This window comes from Oryctolagus cuniculus, chromosome 1, assembly GCF_964237555.1.
Source record: "Oryctolagus cuniculus chromosome 1, mOryCun1.1, whole genome shotgun sequence".
Taxonomy (NCBI): domain Eukaryota; kingdom Metazoa; phylum Chordata; class Mammalia; order Lagomorpha; family Leporidae; genus Oryctolagus; species Oryctolagus cuniculus.
This window is the reverse complement of record NC_091432.1, coordinates 54320-65895: the sequence shown is the minus strand read 5'-3', so window position 1 is coordinate 65895 and position 11576 is coordinate 54320. Positions and strand designations below refer to the sequence as shown.

General features: G+C 66.1%; 1 protein-coding gene across 1 annotated transcript; it reads right to left on the bottom strand.

Annotated features, from left to right (window-relative positions):
* Positions 1–590: 590 nt before the first annotated feature.
* On the bottom strand, positions 591–8480 carry NLRP6 (NLR family pyrin domain containing 6). The gene is made up of 7 exons (XM_051830999.2): positions 7761–8480; positions 6949–7229; positions 6712–6750; positions 4815–6531; positions 4150–4242; positions 1576–1746; positions 591–1191 (listed from the first exon to the last, which is right to left on the bottom strand). The coding sequence occupies exons 1-7, from the start codon at positions 7787–7789 to the stop codon at positions 1053–1055; spliced, it is 2469 nt and encodes an 822-aa protein (XP_051686959.2). The 5' UTR covers positions 7790–8480; the 3' UTR covers positions 591–1052.
* Between the last annotated feature and the right edge of the window lie 3096 nt (positions 8481–11576).

The window sequence follows — 11576 nt, the reverse complement described above, 5'->3', positions numbered from 1 at the left end:
CCGCCCACACAACCGGCAAACCCCGCCGGTGTCCGCCGGCCAAATTGGACACACGCGGACCGGATTGAGAAGTGGCCCAGGGTGGATTTAAGCCGCCTGCGAGGCCTCTGGCTGGCGATTTATTTCTCCCCTCTCGCTCCTCCCCTGTCCCCCCCACCGTCAGCACCCGCCCCGCACACCCACCTGGCCTGCCTGGTTCCTGAGTCTCCCTCCCTGGCCCCACCTGGGAGCCTGTCTCGGTCCCCTCTGCCCGGGCCCAGCTGGACACTGGACTCTCGAGTTCCTCCTGCCGCGGCGCCCTGGCCAGGCCATGGTGACTTCACCGGTCCTCAGCCCCCAGGCCACCCCCACCCCCCCAGCTGCCTGCGGAGTGGTCTGGTGTCTCAGGAGCTGGCTCAGCTCAGCAGACTCAAAATTTCTGGAGCTGTCCACCGCTGGTTCTGCCCTTCGAGGCTCAGCCTTGCTGCCCCAAGTGCTAGCTCTCCCAGTGGGGGACAGAGGAGCACAGCCCCGCCTGCTCACTTGGCTTGGCTGAAGGACTGCCTGGCCAGTCAGCATGCCTGGCCGAGCCCAACAGAAGCCAGCAGAACTGAACCCAGAGGAAAATTTATTTCCAGTGCACGTGGTTGCCTCCCAAGCCGCAGGGTTGCTGCTGCTCTGTCCCCACTGCCCCCCTGGCCAGTGGGTGCCCCAAGGGCAGGCCATAGAGCCTCAGGGATGGCCAGAGCCAGCCCAACAGGCAGAGGTGAGGAGGGCCCAGTCTCTGCCCACAGGGCCGGCTTGTGGGCCTGCACACTCTGCTGACCCGCACCAGGTGTGAGATTAGCAGGGCTTCTGGGCATGTCTGGGGGTGCAGCCGGGGGGCCCAGGGCACGCAGGTGGGAGGAGCAGCCTAGGTCCTGGGGAAGAACTCAAGGAGTTGGGGTCGGTGACGTCCAGAGCCGTCCAGGGCCTCTTGGTTCACACGAATTGGCTGGAGGCTGAAAGCATTGTTCCCTCCCCGGCTGGGTACACTGGCCACAGGGTCCTCCACCTGCTCTGGCCTCCAGGCTTTAGAGGGCACTGCTGCATTCCGGGAGGGGCTCGGCGTCAGCGTCCAGTGCTGGGTGGATGATGACCAGATCTGGCTTCGCTGTCTTCACAGCCCGCAGCTCTTGCAGAGACTGCCCACTCAGCTCCACAGAGGCCAGACTACAGCACATGCACAGGTCAGAGGGCGTCCACTGGGGAAGAGGCTGGGGCTGGGGGCGCTGTGGGAGGTGGGAGCTATGGCCAGGCTTGCTAAAGGGATGCCGTGACAGAGGTGGTTGGCTAGGGTGGGGCAGGGGCAGGGGCAGGGGCTGGAGGTCTTTGGGGGGTAAGAGGGTGTTGAAATCACTGGTCCAGACTGGCCATGGGCGCCAAGCAGCAGAGGGACATTTGGTTGGGGAGGGTGGTCCAGACCCTAGGGAAGCCCCCAGGCCCCCACCGTGCCCTGCAGGACCTGCCTCTACCTGAGGGTCTGCAGAACGGCACACAGGGCCGCTGCACCCTGGGGGCGGGGCCCTATCCGTCTGCCCGTCAGGCCAGGCTCACCTGAGCCTGTGTAGGCGGCACTGGGGCCAGGCCAGTCCCTGGCTCAGCACCCGCAGGCCGGCCTCGCTGAGGCTGATGTGATGGAGACTCAGCTCCGTCAGGGCAGGGGCTGCCTTCAGGGCCTCCGAGAGGTCTCGGCAGACAGCATCGGAGAGTTTGCCGTGGGACAGCCTGTGACCGAGAGGCACGCGCGTCATCCGCAGGCCCCCAGCTGCACAAACTGCCCGCTCCCCCCGGCCCAGGGTCTGCTCTGGAGACTCACGGCAGCATGGAACCGTCCATCAGGCAGACCCCGGTTTACCTGGCGGCAGCACCTGGCGGCTGTGCTGTCTGCTCGGTTTGAACCACAAGCAGTGGCGGCTGCTCGGCTCAGCACGAATGCGGCTGGGACTGCCGGCCCATGCGTGGTCCCCTGTGTGGGCTCCTTCTGCTGCCTTGCAGATTGCCATGCCATATCCCACTCCCCACGCCAAACGTGTTTGCCGTGTGACCATGCCGAGCCCACTGCCCCCCCCAGTTCCGGTCACTTCCGACTCTGCTCACGTGGTGCAAGCTGACGGTGGCTGGGAAGCTTTCACGCTCCAGGCTCTGTGGGTGCCGAGCCTTAGAAATCTCACATCCACCCTGCAAGGTGGAATCTACTGGCTCTGCTTCCAGGGGAGGGAACCACGGCCTGGCCAGTCGGAGCCTCACAGGACATGTGGGCAGCCTGACCCCAGAGTCCGGCCATCTGCCACAGCACCCAGCACACAGAGGAATCCCAGTCCTGTCTTCCTTATCCCCCTGTGGGAGGGCTCCAGGCAAGCCAGGACCAGCCTGGCCCTCTGCCCTCCCCCAGGCCCCTCAGCCCTCCCCCCAGCCCCCCAGCCCTCCCCCCAGACCCCTTAGCCCTTCCCCCCAGACCCCTCAGCCCTCCCCTAGCCCCCCAGTCCTCCCCCCAGACCCCTTAGCCCTTCCCCCCAGACCCCCCAGCCCTCCCCCAAACCCCTCAGCCCTCCCCCCAGACCCCTTAGCCCTTCCCCCCAGACCCCTCAGCCCTCCCCCAGCCCCCCAGTCCTCCCCCCAGACCCCTTAGCCCTTCCCCCCAGACCCCCCAGCCCTCCCCCAGACCCCTCAGCCCTCCCCCCAGACCCCTTAGCCCTTCCCCCCAGACCCCCCAGCCCTCCCTCAGACCCCTCAGCCCTCCCCCCAGACCCCTCAGCCCTTCCCCCCAGACTCCCCAGCCCTCCCCCAGACCCCCAGCCCTCCCCCCAGACCCTTCAGCCCTCCCCCCAGGCCCCTCAGCCCTCCCCCTCAGGCCCCTCAGCCCTTCTCCCCAGCCCCCTCAGCCCTTCCCCCAGGCCCCTCAGCCCTCCCCCCAGACTCCTCAGCCCTCCCCCCAACCTCCTCAGCCCTCCCCCAACCTCCTCAGCCCTCCCCCCAGGCCCCTCAGCCCTCCCCCTCAGGCCCCTCAGCCCTCCCCCCAGGCCCCTCAGCCCTCCTCCCCAGCCCCCTCAGCCCTTCTCCCAGGCCCCTCAGCCCTCCCCCCAGACTCCTCAGCCCTCCCCCAACCTCCTCAGCCCTCCCCCCAGGCCCCTCAGCTCTCCCCCCAGGCCCCTCAGCCCTCCCCCCAGGCCCCCAGCCCTCCTCCCCAGCCCCCTCAGCCCTTCCCCCAGGCCCCTCAGCCCTCCCCCAGCCCCCCAGTCCTCCCCCAGACCCCTTAGCCCTTCCCCCCAGACCCCCCAGCCCTCCCCCAGACCCCTCAGCCCTCCCCCCAGACCCCTTAGCCCTTCCCCCCAGACCCCCCAGCCCTCCCCCAGACCCCTCAGCCCTCCCCCCAGACCTCTCAGCCCTTCCCCCCAGACTCCCCAGCCCTCCCCCAGCCCCCCAGCCCTCCCCCCAGGCCCCTCAGCCCTCCCCCTCAGGCCCCTCAGCCCTCCTCCCCAGCCCCCTCAGCCCTTCCCCCAGGCCCCTCAGCCCTCCCCCCAGACTCCTCAGCCCTCCCCCCAACCTCCTCAGCCCTCCCCCAACCTCCTCAGCCCTCCCCCCAGGCCCCTCAGCTCTCCCCCCAGGCCCCTCAGCCCTCCCCCCAGGCCCCTCAGCCCTCCTCCCCAGCCCCCTCAGCCCTTCCCCCAGGCCCCTCAGCCCTCCCCCCAGACTCCTCAGCCCTCCCCCCAACCTCCTCAGCCCTCCCCCAACCTCCTCAGCCCTCCCCCCAGGCCCCTCAGCTCTCCCCCCAGGCCCCTCAGCCCTCCCCCCAGGCCCCTCAGCCCTCCTCCCCAGCCCCCTCAGCCCTTCCCCCAGGCCCCTCAGCTCTCCCCCCAGGCCCCTCAGCCCTCCCCCCAGGCCCCTCAGCCCTCTTCCCCAGCCCCCTCAGCCCTTCCCCCAGGCCCCTCAGCCCTCCCCCAGCCCCTCAGCCCTCCCCCAGCCCCCCAGCCCTCCCCCCAGACTCCTCAGCCCTCCTCCAACCTCCTCAGCCCTCCCCCTAGCCCCCTCAGCCCTCCCCCAACCCCCCAGCCCTCCCCCCAGGCCTCTCCTCCCTCTGTCCTGGGTCCCTTGGGTGTCCTCCATGGGAGGGGCTGGGGTGTCACTCACGTCAGGCTGCTGAGGCCACACTGTTGGTCACTCATGGCCTTGCAGAGCGGATGGAGCGGGGAGGCTGGCAGTTGTTTTGCGGCGGCTCCAGAGCTGCTTGGAGAAGGAGTGAGAGGCCCGCTCACTCCTAGAAAGGACCCCTTCCCATCCGTGGTCCTGGGGTCCCAGAGCCGCCTCTGCCCTCGCCCCCAAGCCAGGCCAGTGCCCCTCTATCCTCTTCCTGCCTGCCCCCCAAACCCAGAGTGAGACACAGGTGAGGGTCTGTAGGTCCCCAGGCCCAGGCCCTGCCGACGTCCTGATGTTCACCTGGGCCAGGTGCTGGGTTGGAGCTAAACTCAGAGAAACTCCAGGAGGTGCAAGCGTCTGGTGGCAGATGGACATGGGGCCCTGTCGTAGCATGAGGTGGTCAGTGGGACACTTTTGGGCCCCTTGGGGAGCCAGGGCAGACTGTGAACACAGGCGGCAGGTGCAAGGGCTCGGGGCACAGAGAGCATGGAATATTCCAGAAAGTATTCTAAGAAACCAGGGCTGGGCAGAGGGCAAGGCCGGGCCCGGGGGGTTTGCTTGGTTGGGAACAGCTGAGGGTGGGCATGGTGGGGACATCTGGGAAGTGGGATGAACAAAAGCAGCCCCCAGGGACGCCATGTGGCCTGGGTGGCACTCACCCCTGCAGCCGCTTCATCAGGCTCCGCTTCTTCTTCTTCCTCTCCTGTGCTGTTTCCAGCCCGAAGCTGACCAGCCGAAGCGCCTGACCGGCTGGGCAGCAGCTCACACAGTAGCTCAGAACCGCCAGGTCTGTGCGACTGAAGCGCACTTGCTCCAGCACCAGCTCGGGGAGGCCCTGCAGGGCCTGGCGCACGAACGCCTCCTCCTGTGTCTCATACAGGCAGTACAGCAGCTCCAGCGGGTAGTTGATGTCCTCGTTGTCGTCGTCCTCCGGCTCTTCCGCGTCTTCTCGCGCCTTGCCCGGGCGGCCCTGGCCCTGGCCCTGGTCCTGGTCCTGCACCCAGCGCAGGGCATCCTGCTTCACGCGCTCTGAGATGGCGCAGCCGAAGTGGTGCTCCACGTCCCGCGTGCGCTCCGCGCTCAGCAGCCCAAAGAGAAAGCGCCTGGTGAGCGCCAGGTCGCTGTGAAGCTCCGGGTCTGCACGCAGCAGGGTCCCTACGCCTCCAGCCGCGGCCCCAGGGGACCCCTCGTCCTCCAGCAGGTAGGACAGCGCCGCGAAGAACTCCTGGAAGCTCAGGTCCGCGAAGTGGTAGGTGACCTCCGTGTCCAGCACGCCTGGCATCTCCTTCTTGCTGAGGAACAGGCTCTGGACGTGGGAGCCGCGGAGCTGCAGGCGCTCCAGGTCCTTGTCGGTGAAGCTCGCCCGGCGCCCGAGCGTGCCCTCGCGGGCCAGCCGGCACAACTTGCGGAGCTCCGCCTGCATCCGGGGCCCGTCGGCGCCGCTCAGCAGGCTGGTGGCGAAGAGCAGGTACACGGATGTGGTGGTCCTGAGGGCGTGAGCCGGGTCGCGGCCCAGGTCGAGCTGGCGGCGCAGCACGGTGCACACTATCCAGCACACGAAGGGCACGAAACAGAGCGCGAACAGCGTCTCGTTCTCCTTGGCCAGGCGGTAGGCGCGCCTAGCGCTCCGCTCGTCCCCGAAGTACCTGTAGAAATACTTCTTCTTGTCGCGGTCGCCAAAGCCGCACACCTCGGCGCACTGCGGCGAGCGCAGGCGGCCCTGCAGCCTGGCAGGGGCGGCGGCGCGCGCGGTCACCAGCAGGCGGGCCGGGGGCAGCAGCGCCTTGCTCAGCAGCCCGCCCAGCACGCGCGCGCCGCTCGCCGCCTCGAAGGGGTCCGTGCAGGGCGCGGCCTCGAGGCCGCCCGGGGCCGCGGGCAGCTCGTCCGCGCCGTCCAGGATGAAGAGCAGCCGCTGTGGCTGCGCCAGCATTTGCGGCAGCGGTGCGCCGCGGTCCGGACACTGGTCCAGTATCAGGTCGGCCAGGCTGCGCTCGTCCGGCCGCCCCAGCAGCTCTCGGCACGGCACGAAAAAGGCGAAGTCCACCTGGCCCTGGTACAGCTTGCCGGCAGCCCAGTCGTACAGGATCTTTCTGGCCGCCATGGTCTTGCCGATGCCCGCCGGGCCCTGCAGCACCACGGTCAGCGGCCGCTGGCCCTCGTCGTCGCGGCCGAAGAGCCGGTTGAAGGTGCGGGTGTCCGAGCGCCGCGCGCGCCCTTCCTGCGACTCCTGCGCGGCCTCAGGCGCCGGGTCCCCGCGGGCCTCGGGCGCGATAAGCAGCTTGGTGAAGCGCCGATCCAGCCTCACGGAGCGCGCGTTCCGCTCCCTCACCTTGGCGTGCTGCCGCAGCACGTGCTCGCGGTACTTCTTCGCGTACTCTGCGGCAGGCGGACGGGACGGGCACGGTCAGCCCTCGAGGGCACCTGCTGGTCTCCCGCTCCCAGCCGTCGCGCTCGCTCTGCGTCCTGGGAGGCCCATGACCCGGGGCGGTCGGGGCCTCCCGCCTCCCGCCTCCCGCCTCCCGCCTCCCGCCTCCCGCCTCCCGCCCGAGGACCTACCGGCCATGGAGAGCTGCGCTGAGGAGCTGGTGCCGAGCCCTGGAAGGGAAACCCGTATTGAGATCCCGCTGGGGGAGGCGGGGCTGGCCTCGTCCAGGGGCACCCCCGGGGCTCGCTCGGTCCTGGGTAGCAAGCCTCCGGCGACGCAGACGCGGGAAGAGGGCGGCACGCGGCGCCCTGGCCCCCGCCCAGGCTGTGCGCACCCGCCCAGGACCCCTGCACGTGCCCCGAGCTTACGCTGCAGCCGCTGCTCCTTGAGCCGCGCAGCCACGTCGCGCACATCCGCCCTCTTCAGGGTTGCGCGGGCCACGTCCAGCGCGGGCTCCGGCCCGTAGAAATGGACCAGCTGCTCGGCGAGCTCCAGGGCGTCCGCGAGCTCCAGGCGCCCCCACGGGATACTGCGGCTGCCCGTGCGCGCGTCCCGCAGCTTGTGGCGGAAGCGCTTCAGCTGCTCCTGGCTCAGATCCTCCAGGGCTGCCAGGAGCAGCTCGCGGGCCACGGTGGCGCAGGGCTCCGAGCTGGGGGCGGGTGGTTGGCGTCGTCAGGGTGCTGCCCCGGGTGACCCCGGCGCTGCTGTGCCCACGTCCCGCACTCCGGGGCTTCCAGGTGCCCATTGCAGGCAGGGGCTCGGTCCCAGACTCCCTTTTTCCCCTCAGCTGTGTCATGGGGTCATCCACGGTGGACAACAGCTACCAATGACCTGTGGTGCTAGGGTCTGCCTTGGTCCCCAGGTCCTGCCTGCTTCCTCCACTCCAGGGCCAGGCAGGTCAAGTGCAGGAGAGGAGGCTCTGCCTGGCCTGGCCTTCGCCTGGGAGCCCCCGTCAGGCTGTGGTCCTGGGCTCCCTGGACCAGGCAGCAGCCAGGCTACGTCAGGCATCTGTGGGGACCAGGCTGGGGTCTGGCACCGGGGTCTGTGCTACAGTGTTGGGGGGGTCCCTAGAATCCTGCCGCTGGGGTGGTGGGAGAGGGTGCAAAGTCAGGAGCAAAGCCCCGGGAGTCACCCATGAGGCCCCCCAGGTCCAGTGACCACTTAGGGAGCCAGCACTCACCTGGAGCAGGAGGCCCCCGGCTGGTCCATGGAGCCTTGTCCGTGGGTCTAACACTCAGGGGCGGAGGCCAGCGGTGGAGGGGTGACCCCTTCCCCAGGCTGAGTCCCCAGGGCTTGCTCAGCCGGGCCCATCCCTTGGCCCAGCACTGAGAGAACTCACAGGGGTGCACTCGCCGTTGGTGTGCTCTGCCCAGTGACCTCTGATCTCCTGCTGTGCTTGTATCCCTCGAACATTTCCCGGAGACTGTAGGTGTGGCACGGAGGCATGTCCATGTGCAGTAGCTTTACCACAAGGTGGGCTGCATGGAGGAGGTGCTGGTGCAGAGCTGGGCTAAATTCTGCAGGCAGGGGGTGAGGGAGGGCTTCCAGGTGGAGGGAGCCAGAGCCTGTAGAGCTGGGGTGGGGGCGACCCCACCTGTGCACCAGGAGCGGCTCTGGGCTTCTTGCATCTCCCCTGAGCAGGTGGATGGACGGAGGTTTGGATGTGAGGCGTGCCCGTGGCCACGCGCATGTGGGTCCCACCGCCTGTGGGAGTAGGCACACATCTGTGTGACCACATTGAGACGTGTGTGTGTGGTCTGGTCAGTGCCCAGGAGTCAGGCTGCACTCCTTGGAGCCTGTGAGGGTTCCCTCCCCCACTGGAGGTAGTGAAACTGAGAGCCTGGGACACACATTCCACTCGTGTCTGAGGGGCCCCAGGGCTGCAGACGGAGGCAGAGGCAGCGTGGACTGGGAGCCGAGCTGCACTGTTGCTGAGTGTGGAGCAGGGGCCCCAGGAAGGGGAGTGCAGCTGAGAAGCCAGGAGCGGGGCTGCCGGGATCACAGCCAAGCTGCCTCTGGCTCTCAGCCCAGTGAAACTGGTGCTGGACTTGGGACCCCCAGGCCCTGTTCCAGCACCCCGGGGAGCAGACACAGCCGCCCTCGCCTGCTGCCCCACCTGGCCACAGGTCATGTGCTCTCAGTCTGGGGTACCCTGGGAGCCCTGGAGACCCACCAGGAGGAAGGGGCCCAGAGGTGGGCTGGTGCCCATTCTGTCAGAGACAGAGCAGAGCTTAGGCTACTAGGTGTGGGTCTTTTTTTTTTTTTTTAAGATTTTATTTATTTATTTGAGAGGTAGAGTTACAGACAGTGAGAGGCAGAGACAGAGAAAGGTCTTCCGTCCATTGGTTCACTCCTCAACGGCTGCAATAGCTGGAATTGTGCCAATCTGAAGCCAGGAGCCAGGAGCTTCAGATGGGTCTCCCACACGGTGCAAGGGCCCAAGGACCTGGGCCATCCTCCACAGCAGACAGCTGGATTGGAAGAGGAGCAGGTGGGACTAGAACCAGCGCCCATATGGGATGCCGGCACCACAGGCAGAGGATTAACCCACTGTGACATGGTGCTGACCACTAGGTGTGAGTCTTGTTCGTGCACACTTGCCCCTCAGATCCACGGTGTGTGGTCAGCACCTGTCTCTCTATCGGAGTGGGGGCCCACAGGCTCGAGGGTGCACTGGCAGCATGCATCAGGGGGTGGGGACTTTGTACTTTTTGAGGGACTTTCGGGAATGGGAACGAGCAGTTGTTATCACACAGCCTTGGGAGTCAGTAGGCGTTGGAAGCAGCCTCGCCCGGGTCAGGTCAGGTAAAGGAGACGAGGCTCAGGGTTCTGGGGACAAAGCCAGAGCAGCCCGTGGCCTGAGACGGGCAGCCAGCCTCAGCACGGGTGCTGGCCTTGGCTGCCTGGGGCAGCAACTGTGGGAGCACCCGGCTCTGGGGGGAGGGGAAGAGTGGGCAGGTCCCAGTGCCCTCCTTGTGCTGGCCTCCAGCAGGCTGTGGTTCTGCAGAGGGAGCTTGGCGAGGCACAGCATCACCACGGCAACACACGGAGACACCAGGGTCAGTGCGGGGGCTCCGGCCCTGCCAGCGTGGATGGCAGCGCTGGGCCCTCGGCCAGGGCCGCCTCCTGGAGACCCCACTGAGCCCACCCTAACCAGAGGCTCTCCCACGGCCTCTCCTTCAGCGCACAGGCGCCGTACCTGCGTTGTTCTGAAATGCGCATTTGCATCATTTCTATAATTTCTTTTTTAAAATATAATTGATTAATTTATTTGAAAGGCAAAGGCAGAGTTACGAAGAGAGAGGTCTTCCATCTGCTGGCTCACTCCCCAGATGGCCAGGCCAAAGCCAGGAGCCTGGAGCTCCCTTTGGGTCTCCCACGTGGGTGCAGGGTCCCAGCCGTTGGTTCATCCTCTGCTGCTTTCCCAGGTGCATTAGTGAACGGGACTGGAAGTGGAGCAGCCAGGACTTGAACCAGTGCTCATATGGGAAGCTGGCATCGCAGGCAGCAGCTGAACCCACTGGGCCACACCAGCCCTAGGTGAAATCTTGAAAAGGAGTTCTCCACGGTTGCTGTTTCCCATTCTTCATCGTCAAGACAGAAAGTACAAAGGTTGGGAACACGGTGTTCTGAGTCAGGCGGGGATCAAATCCTGGCCCCTAGCCCAACAGTTGTGCGCCCTTGGACAAGCCTGTACCCCAGTTCTGTCCCTGTGGGGCGGGGTGCAGACGCACAGGGCACCTGCTGTTCTCGGAGCCGTTGCCCCTCACAGCTCCTGTGGAGCAGTGGAGGATGGCCCAGGTGCTTGGGCCCTGCACCCCATGGGAGACCAGGAGAAGCACCTGGCTCCTGCCTTCAGATCAGCGCGCCGGCCACGGCGGCCATTGGAGGGTGAACCAACGGCAAAAGGAAGACCTTTCTCTCTGTCTCTCTCTTTCACTGTCCACTCTACCTGTCAAAACAAACAAACAAACAAACAAAAACAACCAGAAAAAGATAAGTTCTAGAAACGATCAAGCAAAACTGAATGCTGTAGAGGAAATTCTACTTTGGCCAGGAGTCACCTTCAGTTGTTTTAAGGGTTTATTCAATTAGGAGCCAGGCTGTGGTGCAGGTGGTTAAGCCGGAGCCTGGGATGCCAGTGCCCCACACGGGGTCCTCGCTGCTTTGCTTCCAAGGCAGCTCCCTACCAGTGCTCCTGAAGCAAAAGATGGCCAAGCGCTTGGGCCCCCCTGCCCTCGGGGAGACCTGGATGCAGCTGCAGGCTCTTGGTTTCAGCCTGGCCCAGCCCCAGGTGTTGCAGCCATTTGGGGCGTGAACCAGTGCAGGAAGATCTCTCTCTGTCCCTCTCCCTGTCACTCTGCCTTTCAAAGAATCTGTTTTTTTATTTTTATTTATTTTTATTTGACAGGTAGAGTTATAGACAGTGAGAGGGAGCGACAGAGAGAAAGGTAAGAATCTGTTTTTAAAAGCTTTATGTTGCTTGTTCACTGTCTCGCCTTCTCTCTGGGGCGTATTCCAGGGCCCGCTGTGGCTTGAGGAGGGCACACTTGCATCAGGGCGTGTGTGCGTGTGTGACTGCTCCTGGCTCAGCCACACCCTGAGGGCCTCATCTGATAGCACCCTCCTCAGAGGCCCCCTGAGCCCCACAGTCCACTTAGGCTCCTGCCCTCCGAGTGCCATTAACGGAGGACGGGGTTGAACTCCAGCATGGGTGTGGGTGCAAGCCACAGGCAGAGTGAGGGCCGTGGCTCCAGGTCCCTTTCTGCCCAGGGCCCTCTGCCCCCACCCCGACGTCCAGGCCCACCTCACCTCAGCAGCCTGGCTCTGCTTCCAGCACCACTTGCTCTCCAGAGCCTGGGGGTGTGTGAGAGGCCCCACCGATGTGGCAGCCCCACCAGCTGCCCACCCCAAGCGCGCTCTCCCTCCCTCCCTGCCCCGAGCCCCCCAGAGATCCCTCGGGGGCATGGCGAGAGGGAGCAGGGCGTTCAGCTCC

Bases quoted from the DNA above. Each gene is read 5' to 3' on its own strand.
- NLRP6 (XM_051830999.2), bottom strand. From the start codon at position 7,789: ATGGACCAGCCGGGGGCCTCCTGCTCCAG. The intron at 6,532-6,711 runs GTAGGTCCTCGG...CGCCTGCCGCAG, and splicing joins AGCGCAGCTCTCCATGGCCG to AGTACGCGAAGAAGTACCGC. The intron at 1,192-1,575 runs GTGAGCCTGGCC...CATGTGCTGTAG, and splicing joins TGCCGCCTACACAGGCTCAG to TCTGGCCTCTGTGGAGCTGA.